This window comes from Pygocentrus nattereri, chromosome 8 (assembly GCF_015220715.1).
Source record: "Pygocentrus nattereri isolate fPygNat1 chromosome 8, fPygNat1.pri, whole genome shotgun sequence".
NCBI lineage: Eukaryota > Metazoa > Chordata > Actinopteri > Characiformes > Serrasalmidae > Pygocentrus > Pygocentrus nattereri.
In genome coordinates, this window is record NC_051218.1 from 18,104,194 (window position 1) to 18,128,530 (window position 24,337).

General features: G+C 40.2%; 1 protein-coding gene across 3 annotated transcripts in view; it reads left to right on the forward strand.

The window, feature by feature from the left end:
- tenm2 (teneurin transmembrane protein 2) overlaps positions 1-24,337 on the forward strand; it is a 384,812-nt gene that overhangs the window by 257,679 nt on the left and 102,796 nt on the right. For all 3 annotated transcript variants that reach the window (XM_037540529.1, XM_037540530.1, XM_037540531.1), the window contains one exon: positions 12,364-12,601. In XM_037540529.1, coding sequence (XP_037396426.1) covers positions 12,364-12,601 — 238 coding nt within the window. The remainder of the gene's footprint in view (positions 1-12,363; positions 12,602-24,337) is intronic.

Sequence of the window (24,337 nt, forward strand, 5' to 3'; positions counted from 1 at the left end):
TGTCCTGAGATGAGCAGAGACACTCCATAGGCTGAAGACGACTGCCTGCATTCAGCTGTCTACTGCTATGGAGCACAGTCCTTTTCAGAAACGTCCTGACAAGTGCTCCTGGAAAGCATAGTCAGAGAGAGAGAGAGAGAGAGAGAGAGAGAGAGAGAGAGAGGGGTAGAGAGACAGTGAGCTGGTGCGAGTGTCTCTGACCATTCATTATAAATGGGGAGTGTAGCCTATTTTTAGCTGCCTGCGCTGTAACACACGCCTGCCAGGGAAATCAAGCCTGCTTAATAGTGCTACCGGTGTTTATACTGATTATTGTTTTTGTGAAATCGTATCCTCACCAGCAGTTTCCATTTCACACCCCCTTTAAAAGCTAATCTTATTCTATTTCCAAGTGCTGGTGATGTCATTATTTGGGTTCTTACATCTGTGTTACATGTAGTGATGTCCCCTTTTTGTAAATATATCTTTGTGTGTGTGTGTGTGTGTGTGTGTGTGTGTGTGTGTGTGTGTGTGTGTGTGTGTGTTTGTTTACATGTGTGGGCGAACAATGGAGTGGTTGTTTGAAAAGACTGTTTATTTATAGGCTGATTTTGAGGACTCTCTTTCTCTTAGACAGGCTATTATTGCTCATTAGAACAGATGAACAGGCTGGGCAGATGCTGGCTGTGTGGAATATTCAGTCCAGCCCAGCAGCCGTCCCGTTGTCGCTTTCCTCGCTGCCATCACCGCGGCAGCCCGGAGTTTTAATTAAATCTCTCAGAGAAATAGAGAGATCAAGGGGACACACCTTGCAAGCGGGCCTCTGTGTCCCTCAACAATTTCAAAGAGGCTTCTTATAGAGAGAGAGATATAGAGAAAGGGAGAGGGAGACTGCAGAATGCATTTGCTTATTTGTCTGTGGCTGCAGTTGTTAGAAAGTGTTTAAGATAAAGAACAAATGAGAGAGAGTGAGAGAGGCAGGAAGATGCAAAGGGGAGATGGAAGAGCAAGCAGAGAGAAAGAAAGAGAGGGGGAGAGAGACAAAGAAGGGGTCAGAGACCAGAGAGATAGGCAGTTAGAGAGAGAGAGAGATACAAGGAGAGATGGAGAAGAAATCTGAGAAAATGAGAGAAAGTGAGAAAGACCTAGAAAAAGAGCAAAAGAAAAAAGTGATAGAAAAAGAGTACAGAGAGAGATGCATACAGGGGAAAAAGAAGGGGGGAGAAACAGTAGGAAAGACATGAGTGACCAAGCTAGAGAGAGAGAAGAGGAAATACAGAGAAAAGGGATAGAAAGACAAATGATGGGAGAGAAATAAAGAGAGAGAGGAAGACGAAATGGGACAATGAGAGATTCAAGGAGAGATGGAGAAGAGAGTGATTGAGGGAGTGAGTGAATGAGAACAGGGGAAAGAAAGAGAGAAAGCGAGCAAAAGAGAAAGGATATAGAAAGAGAGTGCACAGAGATGCATATAGCGAGAAGATAAAGGGGAGAAAAAGAAAGAGTGGGGAAGGCATGAGTGAGTTAGCTAGAGAGAGTGAAGGGAAAGGGGGGTTAAAGAGAGGAAAAAAGGGGGAGAGAGAAAGAATGATAAAAAAATATAAAGAGAGAGAGAGAAATCCTGCCGCTGGCTGCTGAGTGGGCATCTTTTCTAGTCCTGTGCCCGTGACGCTGCTGTTGAACCGCAGAAAATGTCAATAAACAGTTTAGTGAGCGCGAGCCCAGAGAGAACTCTGCCTGCTGCTACTGCTGCCACAAGCCTTTCGGAGCATCTCCGAGAGATTAATGCAGGGTGGTGAAGACTTAACGTCCTCCACTCCTGCTCACACACACACACACACACACACACACACACACTGCATATGCATCTGAGAGAGAGAGAGAGAGAGAGAGAGAGAGAGAGATACAAGAGTGAGACAGTGAGTCATTATTCTGTTGTTATATACTCAGTGATCACGCTTTTCGTAGTTAATAGAAAGTTAAATTTAGCTGTGATTTGACACCATTGTGCTTGATGTAGTAATCACAGTAAAGCTATCTTGGACTGACTTATCTGTGCTTCACCCACACATTCTTTCGTAGCTAACATTGCGAGGTTGGATAAGCTTTACAGAACAATGGCAAAACTCCTATTCAGCCGAATGGCAAATTGCAGCATACAAGCAGAGTTTTAGATTGAAATTTAAAACAAGAAGATTTATACTGCATTATTACAACACTTTTAGGGCTTTTATGCACCAAGCAAAGTTTATCAGTGTGTTTTATTTGGATGTCAGTAAATTCAGTTGAACTGATGATTCAGACAGAATTACTGTCAGAAGGAAAACATTTTTTTTACTCTCTTTTTGATTATCTTATAATGCGGCATGAATTTCAAATGAAATCACTGTCTCTGGTGTTAGCTTGGTGACAACCTACATGATAGATCAGCTGTGTCCCAACAGCTGGAACATTTCGCAAACAGTAAAAGAATCGGTTTGCCCTCTGTTTTGTCACAGATTTTGTAAGCATGACTCAGAATGAGCTTAAAACTTAGTCATCCAAGCTATGGGCAAAACCTCTTACAGTGCCAGCTCCTGCATGAGGGTGTCAAAGTCATTGTGCTCTGTTTTCTTTTCCAAATTAAAAAGCAACCTAACCAGTGTCACTGATCAGTTTGTGCATAGCAGAGAGTAGTTTTGTACTTTTGTGTCCACGTATTCATTTATGCTCGTGTGCGTAATAAAAACACACTTATTGGTTGAACATGCCTAAGAAAGAATGAAGGAGGAAGAGAGAGAACAGAGTGCTGACCTGGTGCTGACCACCTGGATTGCCTGTTACAATACACTTCATGTATTCTATATCACTGTCAAACTTTGAGGTACTTCACTTTGCTTTTATCCATGAAGCTGGCACACACAGACACATACATACTCGTAATGCACCTAGGAGGCTTTTAGTGTTCAGCTGATGCATTGCACACTGAGCAGCGTGGTCATGTTAACACACTCTCCATCTCAGCATGATGCCCACCAGTTCAAATTTACACTCCATGGTCCATGCTTCCAATTGTGTGTTGACAGATGCAAACATTTTCTTCCATAAATACTTACAAGCTCGTGCATACATGCATAAAGGATGCTGTAAAGTGCTATTTAATGCCAAGCTGCATCCAACCAGTGTGTTTGGTGGCAGCCATCCTTAAACTCCGTCATTGTTCTCTGATGCAGTAAAGCATGATAAACATGATACTACTGCTTCTTCACCTGTCAGTTCTACTCATTGTATCTGTGAGAATGTGACCAAGCAGAGACAAGGAGGCAGCTTCAGACAGTCAAAAATTATAGTTGTAATGTTTTTTTTTCCAAGAAATCAAATATATGTATATATATATATATATATATATATATATATATATATATATATATATATATATATATATTTTTTTTTTTTTTTTTTTTTTTTGACACAATACATTCATAGGGGTCTCCCAGAGAGCAGTCTCACCAAAAACAAAGATGCATTCAGTAGCTTTTCCAAATAGTATCAAAGTTTAGCATTTATGTGACTCATTTTTGTAACAAAGACAAATGATTGATTCAGCTCTAAAAAACTGATAATACACCTGATTGAAGGGCCATTTAGAAGGCGGAAGAGCTGACCCTTATTGTTCAACTGAGCCAGCTGATCTGATCACTGAATCCAAAATTCAGATCAATGCCACTGATCCATGGATAGCACTGATCATATTGTGACATACCACCATCGCAATGCATGGTCTAATCCATTACAGTGTGTTTTACTGTGGCAAAGGCTGATGACTCACAAGGGACCAAACCAGGCCATCCCGTACATGAGTTCTACTCTTTCCCCCATGCTGAAAAAAACACCTTGTTATCAGAGACGAAGAGAGTGGCGGAGAAGAGGATGCTCTCTATGGCTGTTTTCTAATTACGCTCTTTCATTTATTGTGAAGCAGACGGAGGCCTGCTGAAATCGCAGTCTCTATTAGCGCCCGCTGTCGAGGGGCTTCTCCCCATTACTGTTAGATTGGATCCTTTATCATCCCAAATTGACATTTATGCTTTTACCCCTATTGTTTCTCCAGTTTTTTGGACGCTAACGCCTGGCTATTTGTTTTCATTTGTGTCGGTCGGCCAAGTGTCCCATGATGCCCCACGTCTCAGTCATTCCGTCATCACTGTATGACCGCAGACGGATGAAGAGAATAAGAGTGAAAGAGAGAGAGAAAGAGAAGGTATTTTTGTAACTACAAATATCAGGCTACTGGCATCTGCTGTCTAAGCTTAAGCTGTGGTCAGACTAAACTACCAGATCACACAAAACTAGGTTATTATAGGTTGTGCTGATGTGATGTTTTTGGACGAAATGTAGTAGTTCCATAAACAGCTACCGTTAACTAGGTGGCTAATGTTTTTGTTTTCCTTTTTCTTTTTTTGCAGCTGCAAAATTAGGTTGATTAAGGAACAGTTCATTTTTTCAGAAAGACGAGACAACAGCCTACTGTCTTGTGTTTTACTAGCATGCTTCCAAGTCTTGCAAATCAACTTAGTTAAAGTTTCAGTGGGTGATCTTGACACCAAGTGAAATCAGCCTCCTGTCCTTTCCCATTCAAGTAAACAAGCTTTTCCACCAGGCAAATCTTTCCATCTGACTGCGACTGTAGCCTGTTCTTTTCCCTTTGGGTCCTTCTCTTCAAACATTGCCCCATTTCCCAAATTTCTCAAGTATGTTTATGGTATGATTGAGTTATTCATTGTCTGAATAAGTGGTAGCTAGAAAGTGGAATGGCTTCTTTGTGTAAGTGCATCAGGAATTGTAAAAAAAAAAAAGAAAGAAAAAAAAGGTTATAAAATTGCTGTGCAGATTCAACAGCAGCCCAATGTATCCTCACATTACAGTTGAATGGTGTAAACAGTAGTGCATTCTGGGTGTCTGCTTCTTCCCAGAGGCTAACCGCCCTCATACAGTGCTTTTTGTCCTGTTGAAATATCTCTCAGGAATAAAGGTGTTGTCATCAGTCAGCGATTCGAGCAGGTGGCATTTGGGATCAGATGTGGCTTATCGGTTAAGGGCTCCTCACACGGGGCACCGCCTTACTAACAGCTTCATTCCCAGGTGGGGATTGAGGATTTAGGTCTTATATTGCAGCACTGTCAATATCTCTGTCTTACTATTGTGCTTCTGTCATGTCCTTGAGCCGGTGGCCTGTTTTTTTTCAGTCTAGCAAAATGATAGAAAAACAATTGATAAAGTAACAGAGCTTAAAATCTATATTCTTAACACAAAATATAGAAGGTCTATTGGAGGAAATGTCATTGTGTTAATTTAACAAAATCGTCCTTGAAATCTACATTGCACGGACACAAATTAACCATCATGTAAATGAAAATGGGAAGCTGCGTGAGGTGGTCTTTCCACCCAAGAGGCAGGGGAGGTGAAGAAGGACAGAGAGTTATCTGTATGCTGCTGGTGTCAGACTTTATATACACAAACACACACACACACACACACACACTCTGAGAGTGACTACACAGCCATTTCACACTCAGCCACTTGCACAGTGAAAGCTGATGATGCGTGCAGAGATTGCATATGAAGAATGCTTCTTCATGAATATGAAAACAACTTTTTCAACAGTCTTGAAAGGGCTGATGGGATACACTGAGGCCTCTCTCTGTCTCTCTCTCTCTCTCTCTCTCTCTCCCTCCCTTCACTCTTTTTTGCCTGCGTTGCTCATTCTTTCCCTCTAGCTTAAGAAAACAGAAGATTTGTCTCTGCTGCTATCCCTGAAAGCATCGACTAAAGGTTCTGCGTGCACGGCGGTGCGTTTCTGAAGAATCAGGAAAATAAATGCACTTCATCATTTTAACGATGTGTATTACACTCACTGCTTGGGGCCGGTGATGTGAACGAGCCACTGCATGAGTTTAAATTAAGCAGCACATAATGGGTGTATTCGGAAAAGAAATCTCAGTGAAATTTAGAACAGCGAGGGCTCTAATTAGTCTGTGTCAGAAAAAAAAGCGGAACATATTTCTGAATGCGATCGTGGCAGCAGCGAGAGAAAAAGTAAAGGCATCATCTACTACATCTATAGTGGGTTAATGAAGGGTCTGCTGGTTTTGCCCATGTGAGTATGTCTTGAGTCCCTGTTTGAAGAGGCACTTTGTTGAACTCTGCCCTCCTTCTACAAGCCTGGTGCCAGAGTGAAAGGCTGTGTATAGCGTGAGTGGAGCATTAGGGGTTATAAGGCTGTTCATTTTCACTAGTTTGCTGGTTATTAAAATAAGAAGTAGAGTGGTTGATGCTATATCATTATATGTATAGCAGAAGTATTTGGTTTGCATTTTAGCATTCTTACGCAACTTGCAGTTGATGTAGGAACTAGTTTCATCTCATATGAAGTACTCTAAGGCTGACAAATTGGCCAATGTTTCCCAATCCCAGTCCTCACACTGTGCACATTTTTGAGTCTTTTCCACCTCATCTACGTTACTTGATTCTACTTGTTTCCTAGTTAATAAGCTACTCATGTGGTGGGTCAGGTGCGTTTGGAATAGGGAAAGCATAAAAGTGTGCAGAACATGGTGTTGCAACGCCTGAATTTGGGAACCACTGGCTTACATTGATGATCTTCTTTTTTGTTTCAGTTTAAGCAAAACAATCATTGATAATGTGCCTTTTAGCAACTTTTTTGGTTGGAATATTGGAAGGATTTAATCTTACGATCTCCTGGTGATAATAGGAGGAAGCCTTAGTTGGTTGTGCCACTGGGAAACCAATAAAAGTCACCCACTGTTGCACAAGAGTATATTTAAAAAGAAAGTTTAAATTCAGTGGAAGTTAAGTGGGGCAGAGAAAAACCTCACCATAATTTATTTCCAAAGGTGACAATGCAAAGACTGTAATATAATAATAATATTTTTGGGCTCTGTATTATTTGATTTTAGATTTGCAAGATATATTATAAAATTTAAGCTTAACAAATATTGTGTATAATGAATGAACATGATTGTACAGTTGAATGTACAATCAAAAATGAATTGCAGTTTTTTGCCCGCTCTTTTTTTTTCTTTTCATTTTTATATTCTGAAAAAATCTGGATCTGGTTTTAGCCTTGTCTCTTTCTCGCCCCTCCTGGTCTCAGCCTTGACTTGGACTCAACTACTACAAAGTCTTGATCTTCACTCAGACTTGAATCCTATGGTCTTGGATGTTACACTAATATGAGTATAATAGTTATAGTTTTTATGAAGAGAACAAATGATAAATAGACAAAAGAAGTATCTAACAGAAAACAAAACCTCAAAGAATTCTGGATAAGTCCTGGTACAATATTTATATCAGTTAAAACTTCTTAACTGGAGTTTCTAACAATTGAGAACTGACAGTCAAATCTGTCCATAAAGTACTGTTTAACTAAAACTACTAGAATATGAAATTGTATACTTAAATATGAATATCAAATATTATACTGTGTTAGCCTATATTATATTTTTTTTAGAATTTCAGCCTCTTTAAATCAGGAAAAAAACATGTTCATATCTATTGGGTCTGATTAACAAAGTGCATTTGGCTTTGTGCATTCCCATCAGCATTAGATTGTTCATTATGTTCATATTTCTTTACTGAAATTGGGCATTGTCTTTTACTTGTTGCCATCTGTGTTCAGGGAAACAAGGTTTCGTTACGACAGCGACAGTGTAACACCCAGGCCCTGATGTGCATGTTTTAAGCATGCACTGACAGATGTTGGGTCAGGCCTCATCCCTCTCTCCTCTCACCTCTTCTCCTCTCCTCCTTCATGAGAAGCAGCTGCACCTTGCTCTCCTTTTGCCTGCACCTGGCCCCCACAATCAGGCCACTTCCACCAGCTTCACCATTATAGAAGTATGCTGACAAGCATTTCCACTACAACCCCACCACTGGGAACATGGCTTCAGCGGACAGGGTGTATTCGTCTTCCTCCTGGAGACAAGCCATACATAGACTTAAGCACAGACTAGCTGGCCGCATACACACGTTAATGATGTCTGGCCCTATTTCTGGTGCAGGCTGCTGACGAAATGCTCTTGCTGTTAGACACCTTCACAAGGACATCTAATAACAGCCCTAAGAGAGAGAGAGATAGAGTGTGTCTGTGTGTGAGAGAGATCTTGTTTGTGTATATACTGTATAGATTTGCCTAAAGGCCTTGTTTGAATTTGTGTGTTTGTGCTCCACGCTAGCCTTCTCTTTGTGTGAACCTATTAGAGCTGTGCTGGACTGAGCTGGATGAGACTGAGAGGCATGCGGTCATGGCTGTCTGCTCCAGTGGCCAGACTTTTCCTCTCAGCTCACCAAGTGCTGATCACCGAGAAGAGGCCAAACCACTGGAGCACATTAACCACCCGCAGCATTCGAAACAAGTCATTTCAGTCCCCCACATTGTCCAAATACCACCTCTATCCTGCATGTACACTACAGGTTTTATGTTATATATTGTATGTAGAATTTGTTTTTTTTTTATTAAACAATACACCATAGATGTGGATTTAACTGTTGAATAATATACAATATAAAGATATTTTAAGAAGAACTGTTATATAATATATGGTAATTTCTTATTAAATTACTGTATCTGCTTCATATTTTATCACCTCTGTTTTTTTAATACAAGGCATTCTTAATGTTCATTTCATTTTAACTTCATTCTCAAAGTTGTACAGCTTTCGCAGTTATTTTAGAATCATCACTGAAACCTGTGAAGTTAAGATCTATTTATTAACATTTATTAATAATTTGATTCATGTATCTGTGACCAAATTGGTATTGAAAACAGTATAAACCCAAAGCACCAAAACATCTCAGTTGAAATTGGTCAAAAATGGTACGTTTAGAAGAGAAAAAAGGCCAAAAATATATCAAACCTTATTCAGGCAGATAAAGAGCCCCAGTGTCATTGTGCATCAGGGGTCCGGATGGTTCTGAGCTGTCAGTGTGGAAAAGTGAATGGGCTTTGGGCTAATTCACAGTCTGATCCCGTTCTACCACTCCTTTACTAATGCAGCTCTCAGAACCATGTTACACACCCTGACCGCTACAATTTAGCTCTGATCCGCTGCGCGCACACACACACACACACACACACATACACACACACTCTCTCTCTCTCTCTCTCTCTCTCTCTCTCTCTCACTTTCTATTTGGTATGATTTATACCCCTTTATGTTTGTTTATCCTTATTTTGGTATTATTATAATTCGTTGGCTGTGGTTGGGCTTTTCTTGTCTTGGGCCTGTCTGAAAATTCTTTAATGAGTATAATACCCATTTACTTTCCTTTCTTTCTCCTATCACTTTTTCTCACTCACTATCTCACTCACTCATGCACACATGAACACACTTTTTTTTCGTTTGCAGTCCTAGTCATTGTCTTGCATTAAAAGGAGGAGAACTGGAGACACCTTTGTCTTTAAAGTCTCTTTAGTGATATGGATTTGGACCTTTAGAGTGAAGAAAACACAGACAAATTGAAGGCAAGCACAAAAAAGCTCTAAAATCTCTGCCAAAAAAAGAAAAAAAAATCTATAAATAAAAGCTTGCAGTGTCTCTCACTTTTTTCCCAAAGCAAACAGGAAATTAATGTCATTGCATTGCCAAAGGCCAGCCTATTTAGGTTCTTGAGTACCCAATTATGTGTATTAATTATGTTGTTCAAAATTAAACCCATAATCCTATTTTCTGATGTAGACTTTCTGGGAAGTAAGTGGTAATGCATTTCTTACGTCCACTTTTAGTTGCCTTCTCTGTCAAATGTCCACTGTAAGCTTTTGTGGAGCACAACAGATCTCCGTGTTTGTTGCTTCAGCTTAACTGCAACATCAACTAAACATTGGTATCTAATAAGAGAACATGTAGAGTTAAACACTGGTTTTAAAGAAGAGAACACTCATTTAGGTTTCTGAAATGTAGAACTAAGTGAACAACCAAAGCATTTAAATAGTGATTTTAAAGTCTTTTAAAACCTAAAGATTTGCATTTACAGTGCAGGAAAACCATGCTTTTCTGGAGCGCATTGCTGCACGGAGTGCTGCCATGAATTTTGGAGGTGTGAGGATGTATGAGGGCTTGAATCACGCTCACTTTTCTCACATCTCCACCTGTTCAGATTGTGGGTGCTGAAAAGAATGTGCCTGCGACACACAGGATCAGTCAGCAGAGACCACCCTCTGTGAGCTACTGTCACACATCAACAAGCTGCAGATAAGTAGAGGAGAAAAATAAGGAATTGGAGAGAGAGGGAGGAAGAGAGATGGGGACAGAGAGAGAAATCAAAAGGAGTGAGCCAGAAAGAGAGATATAGAGGGAGCAAGAGAGGGAGACAGGTAGCAAGATAGAGGAGAAAAAGGATAGAAAGAGATGAGAGAGAGAAAAAAGGTGAAAAAGACAGGAAGTGTGCAAGAGACAGAGAGATAGAGCATGAGTCAAGAGATGGCAAGAGAGAATAGTGGGGGTGACAGAAGAGAGACAGAGAAAAAGTGAAAGATGGAGCAAGCACACAAGAGAGAGATAAAGTATGAGAGAGAAAGAGACAGAGAACACGGGAGAGACAAGCCTGAGCAAGAGATGGAGTGAGACAGACAATAGGAGCTAGAGAGAGATGTACTAGGAGAGAGAGAGAGAGATGGTGAATGCTGTAATGCGTGTTTGTAAGTAGAAGAGATATGGACTATGAGGTTCATCTTTATTGTATTGTGTTGTGTTTCGGGGGAAATGTCCATCATTACAGCAAAGTGTGGAGCTGTAAATCCCCTCTCTCTCTCTCTCCCTCTCTCTCTTTCTCTCTCTCCCTGTCTTCTGTTTTTCCCCTTTCACCAGCCAGAGGAAATAAATGTAACATGAGAACGAGTTTGCTTGTTTTCTCTGCAGCCTGAAATTACATTCTCCACAATTCCCTGCCACTGTGGAGTGCCACTCACATTGACACCCTGAAGAGGGGAACCAACCCACAGCTACATTCAGCCACTGCACAGAGGATTGCCATGTTGTGATATCACAGTTAAGAGGAGCTTTTACCTGCAGACACACACACGCAGACACAGTCCCATTGCACATTAAGGCTTGCACCCAAGCAAACAATCATGTCAATTAGTGATGGCTCATAAAGTATGCATAAGCTGCATCCAGCAACATTAACACAGCTTAAGAGCAGGAAAAAAAGTCCTTCCCCTCTAATGAGTGTCTTAACAGGCCTAGTGTCACACCTTTTTTCAGAAGAACACCACATGAAGAAGAGTGCATCTTGGCAGATGCTAAACTGCAAACCAGCAACAACAGCAGTATCCTGTCTGCACCGATTCCCCACTCTGTTTTAGCCTTGCCTTTCTGATTGCATTTTATCCTCCCTGTGATGCCTCAAGCTGAGGGAAAAAAACAGTTCTGAATATTCCCTCTATCAATCATGGCAAATGCCGGTGCTATTTTTACCCCCTTGCACTAACTCGATAATGCATAAAGATCTGCGTACATTGAAGCGGCTCTGTTTTAGAGCTTTAATGGGGAGATCCAGGCACGAATGCAGACTGAGAAGATTATGTCCAAGTTTGACCTGACCCACCCCACAGCACTAAGTTTTGAATCGTCTGAATGAGTCCTCACAAAATTCTGTCTGCATGCAGTCACTCTCAACAGGGTCTCCACATTTCTAATGGCTGTGCCTGTGGTTATCTTGAACTTATTAGGCTTATATAGGCTTATTATTCAGTTATGAATCTTAAAACTTATTATTCAATAATCCCTATGAATTATTCAGAACCTTCCATGAAACTTATATGGAAGTTATGTCGTCATAAGAGTGAGAATCTAAAGTGTGGACCCGGAGAGAAGATTTAAAGGGTTGAGTTTTCTTGTATCAAACAAAGACAGCCATAATCAGATCATTGATAAATAAAACCATAATTAATAGAATTTAATTTTAACCACCCAAAATGAGGTTTCGATTCAACTAATGCAATGTTAAATGCAGGCCAAAGGTGGACTGTACGGAACCAAGACATTAATCTAAAGTTATCCTGCGCCTGAAAACGCTGGATGTGTCAGAACACAAACAACCCCAACATTAGGTTGACCCTGCATCCTCTTTTTCCACAACATATCTTCTTTTTGGATCTCAAATATGCTCCAGCCAAGATTTATAATTTGCTTAAAATTGTTCAGGATTTAGCTTTGCTTCCAGGTTGACATTTGCTTTCTGCAGTCTGCCCTGTCCCACCCTGGTGCCCCCAGTGTCCTTCGTTTTGAAAGCCAAAATATGGTCCCCCTGCCCAACATGAATAGTTGGGTCCCATAGAATTTGGACAAATATTTTAATCTGTACTCTTTCTGTGTTTTTACGCAGGAGCTCAAAACCACCACAGCCAGTCGACGCTGCAGCCCCCGCTGCCACCACCCCACAATGCCCAGACACTGTCACACCACCAGTCCTCGGCCAACTCTCTCAACCGCAACACCCTGAGCAGCCGCCGAAACCCCATCCATGCCCCACCAGCCGCACCAGGAGACGGCCCCACCACACCCGAGTCAGTGCAGCTGCAGGACAGCTGGGTGCTCAACAGCAACGTGCCTCTGGAGACCAGGTCAGTTTCCAACCTTTACACACACATGGTAATAGCCTGTAGCACTGTTGTCCTGTAGTACCTCTGCTCTGCACATCATATTGTTTTCTCTGTCCTAACGTGCCCACTTCAACCCAGGAATAGAGGTAGATAATTCAGGTCCAGTAAAAGTAATAATCCTCCCCAGAATTTTTTTTCCAACTGCTTGGCTATTCTGGTCAGACCAGCAGCAGAGGTTTGTAGAGGATTTTTACTTTCTGGACCTGAATTACCCACCTCTGACAGGAGTACTTCAAAACCAGTGTCAGGAACCACTTTCACTCCTACCTTGTTTGGTGTGGACCAATCAAACTTTTTCTTTAGTGTGGTCAGTTTTGATGTGTGAACACTCCACCCATACACTCCACAACGGCATCTCAGTACACCAAAAAATGCAGGTCACTTTTTATGATTGTCTTTGCAAAACAAGAAACTTCAACACCAGAGCACTTGGTGCATGTCAGCGCTGTACTGTACACACAATCTGCCTTTTTTAGCATTTGACAGAGGCTAATATTGTCAAAACAGTCATATCGTTGTAACAGTATGGTTGCAGTCCAACATTAGGGATGTATTTGATTTTGCATAAGATTGCTGAAGTAATGTTTGACAGGTTGGGCCAGACATGGCAACCTGATTGTTTGAATTCAAACCAACATATACTTAAACCAATTGATCATAAAGTATAAGAGCTCAAGTTTATTAGGGTTCAAGCATGCTGTGCATATGACCCTATTGCAATTGTCAATGTTTTAGTGCTTTTCTTCTTATTGTTAGTGTTATTCTTCCAATTGTTCTCTAAAATAAATCGCCCAAACCAAACCTCCTCAAAACATGAAACTTTGTCAATGGTTAGCAGTCGCTTCTGCTACTCAGTCACATGATGTGAGCTCTAATGACCTTAAGCCTAATGTGTTTGGCCTTGTATCTCCTAAACCAAGATTTTTAGTGACAGATTTTTAGTACTTTTTTCCTGGTTCCTTGGATCAAAACAAACTAATTTCCAATTTGGATAATTTAGCTCCACCTGCTTAGAGTTTTTGCATATTTGCATAATATGCAAAACCTACGTTTTGGTGAACTAGTCGTAGGGTTTTCACTTGATCATCATGTAACTGGTATTTTAAAAAATCAGAAGACTCTGAAGCTCAGTGATTATTGAAAACATATTGACTTTTATTAGCAGTAGACAGTCCATTGCAATACACTCTTATTAGTAACGTGCAATAACATGTTATGCCGGACATTATACTCCTTTTCTGGTATTTTGACTTCATTCATTCACCGACTACAGCTTATTATACAATGGTCAAAGGTCAATCTGAACAGAACATCTTTGTTGAAATGGTCAAGGCCCCTGATCAATAATGATAACATATGGAGACTTTTTGACAAATTCTGCCCTTTTATGCCAAAAATGCCCCTTATAGGTGCATTGGGCCTCATTATGGCATGTATATCAAAAGGTTTGCAAATTCTCTGTATCAGAAATTTTAACATTAGTATTTTTGAAGTCTTTTATTAAAATATTTTACATGCTATACAAACCTCAAAACATCAGGCTTTCTGAAAAAGGGGTAACGGATAGATATCGATTTTAAATTAGTGAAAACTAAAATAAAAATACATCTCACATACCAGATTTATGACCTTCAGCAAAAAAGTCTGGTAGCTTTTTTTCCACTTAGTGTAATGAAGAGCTTCTTACTTTGACAGGAAAAGGCCATTTAACTGATATGCAAAGTGATCAGTCACAGCACATTTTGCACTTTGTATAGTTGCAGGCTATTTTTAAACGGTGCTACCAAAAAAAACACCTGGTAAACACAGTATCTGCTGTAACTTTTTCATGTCATGCATAGGAGTACATATCCTCTGATGTGCAGATAGCTAATCAGAATGCATCCAACAAAATCCCAATAGTTCTGGCCAACTTTGTGTACAGTAAACATCAGATGCTCTGTGCAAGTGTATGTTTCATGAAATGCTGTTATCTAGTGCGTAGTGAATGTACTCTAGTCAGAAAGATGTGTACTGGTGGTAATCACTGATGAGTGTGTGATGATTTAGGCTAATTTGTAGAATATTAGCTAGAGTAGGCTCATAAAAAAGTGAGGAAGCAAACTTTGCATGGCAGAGATGTCTTGACTGATCAGTTACATTTAGTGTAAGGGGAAAATTGTGTAAATTTGATTTTCACCACACTTTCACTTTAAAGCAGATTGAGTTGATTTTTTGGCTTCTAGCACTGTAACATGCCCACAGGCCTCAACGGCGAGCATCAGCTTTCAATTTATGTGGAAAATATCAGACCAGTCAAAATGAGTAATGGCTTTCTCTGGATATAACGATGACGATATTTGCAGTATTATACTTTATGAATGTCCTAATACTGTCAGATGCTTCTACCCAGAGAAGCAGATTAATGACAGTTATGAAAACACTGCATGACAAAAGTGGTCATTCAAAAACAATACATACTCGACCCAGATCTGATATAACTGTCATCTTACCGATGTTTATGTTGGTTGTCTTAAGATTTCTTGGTTGTCAGATATTTTTTTTGACTGAGTCCTATGTTTTGCATATTGTTTATACATTGGGTAAGTGAAGAGTTCAAGGTTGCACATTCAGAGCTACTTCTACCTCTGTCGTAGACATATGCAAGCTCCAGTTTGCAGGCTGTGTGCACTTTGTGGGTTGTATAAATAATCTAAATATTATACATAAACTACACACATGCAGATCACACACACACAAACACACACACACATCTCTCTCCCTCTGTCTACTGCACTTGTTCTCTTTCTCATTTGTTTTCTCTCTTACTTTCTCTGTTTCTTTACCGTTTGCACTATATACTGTATCTCCCTTGCTTTCTTACTATTTTCTCTCTCTCTCTCTTTCTCTCTCTCTCTCTCTCTCTCTCTCTCTCTCACACACACACACACACACACACCTTTGTTATGGTTCTCTTGCTGGGGAGAGGGTCACCTCCTCTGGTTGTGGATCAGAGAGGTGCACATGCGCTGCATGCAGTATTCATGAGGCAGGGACGGTATGTTTAATTCAGGAGGACAGGTCTCAGGCCTGTAGAAACTGCAGGTGCCTGACTGGCGGCTAATTAAAGCAGGCCTGATAGGCTGTACTGTATGTCACTAGTGCCAGCCACAGCTCAGACATGAATACAGTGGGACTGCCTGGCTCTCTGTGTATGGTGGTGGATAGTGGCAGGCTTGTGAGCAGCGTAGGGACACTCGCAGTAGTGTGTGTGCAGACACACACAGTCACACACTGCTTGCCAGTATCCTCTGCTGGATTTGCTCTCTAGCCTTAACTCTCCGTTCAGTTTGAGTGACGCTTGCTTTAACCCTGTCATTATTTGCAGCGGTATAGCCAAAGTTGTCATTGTGCATGAATCGGAGTCCTTTCCCCTCATAACAGCCTAGTCTGTGCAAAGGAATAAAATACCTTTGGGCTAATACCCAGAGAGAGTTTCAAATATAGAGTAAGAATAATCTGCTAATATATTAAATTATTACCTTAACTTCATTAGCACTGCCTAGCAAGATACACTGACTGGCCACTTCATTAAGTACATCTGTTTATATCTACACGTATTGTCCATTTTATGCACTTAATCTGTTTCTACATACTTTGTTAGCCTCTTTCCCCTTGTTCTTTAATGATCAGGACCCCTACAGGACCATCACAGAACAGGTATTATTTGGGTGTTGGATCATTCTCAGCACTGCATTGACACTGACGTGGTGGTTTTGTGTTAGCGTGTGTTGCGCTGGGGTGAGCAGATCAGACACGACAGTGCTGCTAGAGTTTTACGTACTTTACATACTAGATTTATTACATAATAAGGCTTATTATTCAGTAACTACAGGGACCGCAGTGCAACATGCAATTGGCTGATGCTGTTTTTAGTTTAATGAAGTGTATAATAAAACTTTGGGCCTGCCGGGGAGCCCTGGCTATTTAAGGGGTTAAACACCTCAGTGTCACTGCTGGACTGAGAATAGTCCACCAACCAAAAATATCCAGCCAGCGGCGTCCTGTGGGCAGCGTCCTGTGACTGCTGATGACTGTGGAGTAACAAATGAGCTATTGTCTCTGATTTTACATATACAAGATGAGCCATCAAAGTACAATTGTCTCATAGAGTAGACAGTAAGTGGATACAGTATTTAAAATTCCAGCAGCACTGATCCACTTGTACCAGCGCAACACACATTAACACACCACCACCACATGCTGAGAATGATGCACCACCCACATAATACCTGCTTTGACCATTGAAGAATAGGGCGAAATAAGGCCTAAAAAAGTATGCAGAGAAATAGATGGCCTACAGTCTAGAATTGTGGAACTATAATCATATATATCTTTATTATCTTTATCATATATCATCTCTATCATGTGAAAATATTGCACCTATATGAGTTTTTCTTATGACAAAGATGAAACATTTGTTGGTGTTATAAGATGCAGTCTGGATGGTATTTTGAAGATAAGATGAGAAACCTGATGTAATGTTTGGAACAATTAATTCCAGCTTTGAGTGTGCAGGAAAAAGTAATTTTGTGGTCTTTGGATTTTGGATTTGTTATAACAACTCAGAAATAGAGAGTTCAGTGCTGATATTTTCAGGAGTTTTGGCACGCTTTGTATAGCAACTGGGGATTAAAACTCAGTTTAACTTATGAAGTAATCAATAATGCTGCCCTGGATTACATGCTTCATTGTCTAGGAGACATGAGAGCTGTTCCAGATCACAATGCAAAAGTCTCATTTATATTTGCAGGGCAGTGCGGCAGTGTACATTGCTGTTCTCCTGATGTAACAGATGTTAACCTCTTTCAGATTTAAAAGATGAGTTCAAAGATTCTCATTAGCTGTTCTGCTATAAATGTTTAATATTTTTTTCTGTCCTTTTGAAATATGTCTATAGCTTCACCATGTCTTCTTCTAGAGAAATCAAAATATCATCTACCTGGGTTTTCTAATGTTTTCAAACTAAACAGAACTAAATTAAGCCCCCCATGGCTTATATACCTTGAATTACAGCACAGAAATTCTATCAAAAGTGCAGATTCTGAGCTTTTAAGTGATGCCACATTTGAAGTGATAGAGGAGATTAGTTTCATTTGATGGAAAGTGATTGTTGAGTGAACAAAAAATGTTTTTGCCATGGTTTCTCCATTCTTTTTGAAGTCATTTGCTAACATTAAAAGGAATGGAGAAAATTGGAAATGCAGACTCAAACCTGTTGAGAGAGAATGTAAACAGAATGCAAATGTACAAAACCAATTCTGTATTTGATGCCTGCAACTCATTCCAAAAAAAAAAAAAAAGTTGGGACGGGGCAAATTCATGGAATGAGCATTAATTTTGATCTATTTTTGATATCATATTGGGTATAAATGGTGCATTCTCAAAAGGCACAGTAGTTTGTAAGCAAGAATGCTTCGTTACTTTGTAAAAACTGTTTGAGTAAATAGTTTAACAATTTCAGAACGTTTCTCATCAAGGATTTAGACTTCACCATCTTCAGTCCATAACAATATTAAAAGACCAAGAGAGTCCAATTTCTGTGCGTAAAGGGCAAAGCCAAAATACAATATTGAATGCCCATAACCTCAGATGGCTCTGTATTAAAAACTGTCATGCTTCTGTAATGAATATAACCCCATAGGATCAGGAATGCATCTCGGAAAATCCTTGCTGTAAATGCAAGAGAATACTCTACTATGCAACGGCGGAAGCCATATATCAACAGCACCCAGAAATGGTGCTGACTTCACTGGGTCAAAACTCATTTGAGATGGACTGATGCAGAGTGGAAACATGAGCTGTGGTCATGACGAGTCCACCTTTCAAATTCTTTTTGGAAGTAATGGATGTTGTGTTCTCCAGGTCACAGAGGAAAAAAAAACCCTCAAAGTTCAAAATCCAGCATCTGTCACGGTATGGGGATGTGTTAGGGTCAATGGGGCCAACTTGCACATCTGTGGATGCACTCTTAATGCTAATGGGTACGTACATATTTTGAACCAACATATGTTGCCATATAGATGAGTTCTTTTTCTGGAACACCCATACTTGTTACAGCAAGACAATGCCAAGCCCTATTCTGTATGTGTTACAACAGCATGGCTTCAGAGTAAGACAGGGCAGGTGCTAGGCTGGTCTGCCTGCAGTCCAGACCTGTCTCAAGTTGAAAAAGTGTGGCGTGCTGTGAAGCACAATATACATCATTGGAGACCACAGACTATTGAGTCACTAGTGTTGTATCAAGCAAGAAAGGGAAGAAATTTCTTAGTTACCAAATGATTATTGAATGTTATTAAAAGGAAGACTGATGTAACACCCTTTTCTGCTGCAGGCATCAACTTTAGAATATATATCCAAAAGCAATTAAGTCAATTAATTGAAACTTTAAATATCTTGTCTTTGTGCTGTTTTCTTTTTTGTAATATTTTTTTTGCATTTAACAACAGTGTTAGGGGAAGATAGGGGCTCTTTGTACTTTTTTTACAGATCAAACAGGATTTGCAATAATTGCAATCCATTTTTTTTCCTTTTTTTTTTTTTTTTAATACCATCCCTACTTTTTTGGGAGTTGGGTTTGTAATTTATTAGGTATCTGTGTATTTATATAACTACATATTATTTTTCACTTGTGCAGTAAAATGACTGCAAATGTTCTAGACTTTTAAGGGTTAAGCATAATATGAAATAATATGAAGCATCAAACATATACCCCTAAATGAAAATGACTTTGCACTTTGCAAAGTTATTGAATGTGTTCAGGTGTGTTCCAAAGCACTCTCTCATTTAAGGCATTGTGAGAGAGCAAACTCGCTAAGCTTTAGCTGCCATCTGCTGAGGCACAACTCCATTGCCCATAACGCCCCATTCGAGTTCGCTGTGCCAGCGAACAGCCCCAAACTCTGGCCCTTCTCCCCGCTCCCCCGCCAGCAAGCGCCACCTCTCTCTCAGCAGCTTTTTAATTGGGGTTCTGTCAATGCAGATGGACCACCTGTCACACATACACACACATGCACGCACACACTCACCCATAATTCACAATCTCATTTCCACTATATTCGAATTCATTAGCTGCAATACTCATTACGTTGGTGGAAGTGCCGAGGTGCGAGTAGTCATGCATGGATGATGCAGTGGACCAATCAGTGCTGCTAAGAGCACCCGGCCAGCCCACCACGCCTCTCTGCTGGCCTGTGAACTTAGATCCTACAGGAGGTCCTTGACTTTTACTTCTACAAGAAGTAAAGTACTGTGCAGAAATCTTAGCCCATCTGAGAATATTATACTTGCAGCCACCACAGCCCTGTATTTGAAGGAAAGACAAAAGCAAAAAAAAAACAAAACAACATGAGAATTAGTACAGTTAAGTATTAATACTATAAATTGTGTTCTTAGGCATGTCTTTGTTAGCATAATTATTTCCACCTTTCTTCATGAAAGTGCAGTATGTGTATGTCCAGTGCCTGTCCAGTGCCTGGGTTAGCTAATCAATACTTCATTAAGTTAAATTAGGTTAAATTAGGAAGCCCTTAATAGAAAGCAATGACTCACTGTCTGAGGTGTTATCAGGGAAGGGACTAGCCAAACACCTCACATGATATTCATAACTTTCTACATAGCATTCATGTTACTTTTTATTGTATTGTACTTTTTATTGTATTGTTACATAGTGTCTTAACAAGCCAAAACACACACACTATGCAGAAAAATTGTTTAAAACAATTTTCTTAGGTGGCCTAAGCCATTTGCACAGTGCTGTAGATGACAAGCAGCGAGGTGAAAGACGACAGCAGATATTTAAATGAAATCATAGACGCCTCTAATGAAACCGCGCTTCCAGGGCCTCTTAAAGCGGTGTAATAACAGCGTCTTAAACGGCTGAATGCACTCGAGGTGATTAAGGCCATTAATTGTAGACTAATTTGACTCAGTCAAATAAGAGTGGTTTTGCTGAGGAGGCTTTAGCTCTAACTCTGCTCCGGCTGGGAATGTCAGGGTGTTTAATGTAGCCTAAGAGAGAATGCATTCTTTTTTTTCTCTGTAGCCTGCTAGTCTCCAAGTTAGCTTGTTAGTCTAAAAGTTGCCTTCTGGTCTCCTGGTAAGCCCACTAGTTTTCAGATTATCCTGCTAGTCTCTAAATTAGCCCACTAGTCTCCAGGTTAGCCCGGTTGTTTCCACGATAGACTGTTGTTCTTCAGTTTAGCCTGCTATAGTCTCCTGTTTAGCCCACTGTAACCTCCAGGTTAGCCCACTGTATGCTCCAGGTTTACCTGGTAGCCTCCAGATTAGCCCGTTATGCTGTATTCAATGGAAGTTTTAACTCAGATTCACCCTCTTAACTAAGAAATTCTATTCAGAAAGTGGAGTTCAGAAAATTGTCATATCAACAGGCTGCTCACAGTAATAGATAACCACTTCTCTACTTTTTAATAATATTAGCATTAGCTTAGTCAACATTCATACACAGTAGATGGTTAAACTGTAAAACTTACCATAAAGTTGCCTTATTTATGAAGTTAAATGCACCTTGAGCATTAAAGTTATCAGTCATATCATTAACTAACAACATTCCCTCATGTCAGTTTGCTTTCATGGAATCATCTGTGTTTTTTACTCCTTTGCAGCCCGAAAGTGCAGATGTGGAAAATGACGCAATTACGAACTTCGACTCCCCACTACGGAGCTATGTCCAATGCAGCATTAGTCTCCAGGGTAGCCAACTAGTCTGTTTTCCTCTTTCCCCTCTGGGTCAGACACTGCGCAGACACCAAAGCTAATGCTAACAGGTCTATTTTTATTTCTGTATTGCCAGCAGCAGCAGTGATGAGGGGCATTCTCACTGGTGGCCTGGTTCTGGCTTTACAGGAAAGGGACATTTATCAAATCTTCCCCACATCTTCTATAAAGCAAAAGAGAAGGCCAGGAGAGTCTCCATTAAGGCAGACTGGGCGGCCAGTAGCCAAGTGGATAGGCTGGGAGAGGAAAGCTCCAAAGAGCCATGAGCCTCCCTGCAGGCCTATTAAAGAAAAGGCTCTCTCCCTCCCCCTCTCTTTCTCTCCCTCTCTCTTTCTCTCCCTCTCTCTTTCTCCTTTTCTCTGAATTGATCGCCATCTTTAGTCAATATCTGCTCAGAGACTTTGAAACTAAATGAATCTTGGAGAGAAGAAAAAGGAAAGAGTCACTGGAGCGGTGTGAATAGAGGGAACAGCAGAGGGAGCGAGGTTTGGGGTCAGATGCCCCCCTCCTCTCCCCATTCACGCAGGTGCTTTGTATAAGCAGTTAGGCATAACACGGTAGGGCAGGGGCTGTGTGTATACTGGGCTGTGCTCTCTCCAGGCATTTTATTTGGTGTGAGTAAAAAAACATGACATTTAAAGGAGAAGGGTTTATTTGGAACTGGAGGTCAGGGCTTTTTTTCATGAGGGAAAGGTGAGGTTTAAAAGGGACTCAGATTAATTGAAAAGGTCACTCGATCACAATGAGCTGATATCCTGTACATTTGTGTGTGTGCGTGCCAGTGTATGTTACCTGAATGTGAAAGGGTGCACTCTCTCTTGCTGTCTCTCTCTCCTCCCAGCTTTCTCTCTCTACTTTTATATTGTATGTATCTCTATTAGAGCTGTCACAATCATGAATTTTTCTTTTATTTTTCCCCCAATTGCGATGTATCCAATTCTACCCATTAGTTAGGGCTCACACACAACGTAAGCTCAAATAAACAAACATTAGTCACCACTAAAGGTGTTATAGCACCACTGAGAAGTTAGAGCTTTTGTTGATTGTAAGATAAGCAAGATTTATTAAGGGCAAATCCAGAATCAGGGTCAGGGAGCCAACACGGAGATAATGAGGGACAGACATAACGCAAATACACACAGGGATAAACAAACCACAGAGGCCAAAATAAACAAACACCAAACACTTCAAACAATACCATACCAAACAAAGACCAGCAAGGGACTAGGGAAAACTCAGGGCTTTAAATACAACAGGCAAACAAGACACAGGTGGTAAACTCAGGTAGGGCAGGGTCTGGAAACAAGGGGGCAGGACAGGGAAGAATCAAAAATCACATAAAGCACATGTACAAGTAAACAAAAGCACAGAAGACTGGGAGGGGCCAATCGTGACACTCACACAGCTTGTGGATTCTTATCACAATGAATGCTCTGGAAAGAAAGTGTAGCATTCCTCTTTGCTATTGTTTTTGTTAGTTTGCTTCTCAGTGATATATCCTTGGCTTTGTCGTCCGGTGTAGTGTGAAAGTGTTGAAGGTATTGCGTCCCATCTTATTGCTATTACCCATTTAAAAGCTGTATTTAAGCAAGAGCCTACAATCGCAGATTTTGTCATGGCAACATACGATGCGCTGCAGCTGGGCTTCAGCCTTCATTACTACAGATGGTTTGAAGTTTGGGTCAAAGAAAATGCATTTAAAAAGTAGTGATGTTAATATGCATAATATGCCTGCACTATTAACATGTTACCTCTGACACCTGTAATTTTTCATTGAAGTGCTCTGTATACATGTTACTTTTGGATACTGTTTGATAAATTGGGTGTCTGTTGTTGGGGTGGAACGCTGAATCATGCGAAGGTGAAAAAGAGAGAATGTATATGAGATTGTTTGGGCTGGAGGAGAGAGTGAGAGTGAGGGAGAGAAGGAGGGAAAGGGGTGGAATCAGTTTGCAATGGCATAAATGACTAAAGATGGCTGAGGCCATGCAGGGCGGCAAAGGCTGATTTCCAATCGTCGAGTGAAGCCTCTTCACCAGCTGATGCCAGTTTCAATTCCACTCTCATCTCCGCACACGCCGCACTACACTATCCTCCTTCCTAACCCACACAGACACACACACGCACGCATGCACACATACACATAAATATAAGATTCCTGAGAGGGTTGTGCTATTGCAATTTAGCCTGTGCAGAAAAATACATTCACTTGCATTGCATAGGAGTTGCTGTTCAGAGATGTGTGCAGTGCTTACAGTCTGAATGACATTTTTGTGTGTGTGCTATGGAATATAGGGAACTTTTTCTGTTCATCTTCCCATAGTGTTTTTTTCACTCTGAGTAGAGTCTCTCTGCAATTCAGGTACATGTTTTGCTAGTACCTTCTGTCACGTTCTCTCCATTTTAGGATAAATGGTCTTTGTTGTAATAACATTTCTGTTGGTCAGTTTGAAATGTTCACACAAGATGCTGAGAGTTTTCAAATGATGTTAAATGAAAAGTTTTGACATAATGTTCTACATGATCAATCTATTTGTTTATATTAATAATACATTTTAACTATACTTTGACAGTGAAACTAGCTGACCATTCACAGTTATTACACAGTCGTCTCAGTGCAATTATTTGAGCTGCAAATGTTTGAAATCACTTTTTTTTCAATAATTTTTGTTACATGATACATTAGACTGAAATCCCTTCCTATATTACCAATTTTTATTATTTTATACATAATAATTACTCAGTATATTCAATATTGCACTAATTCTGTGAGCAAAAAGTTCTTAAATGATAATTAATATAGCATAATAATCTGTTTCCATTAATGTTGTTAAGTTATCCACCTTGAGATTTTATCTTCATTTTTGAAATATGAATTCTGGATATACTTTTTATTATTTATATTCTATTGCTCTGTATATC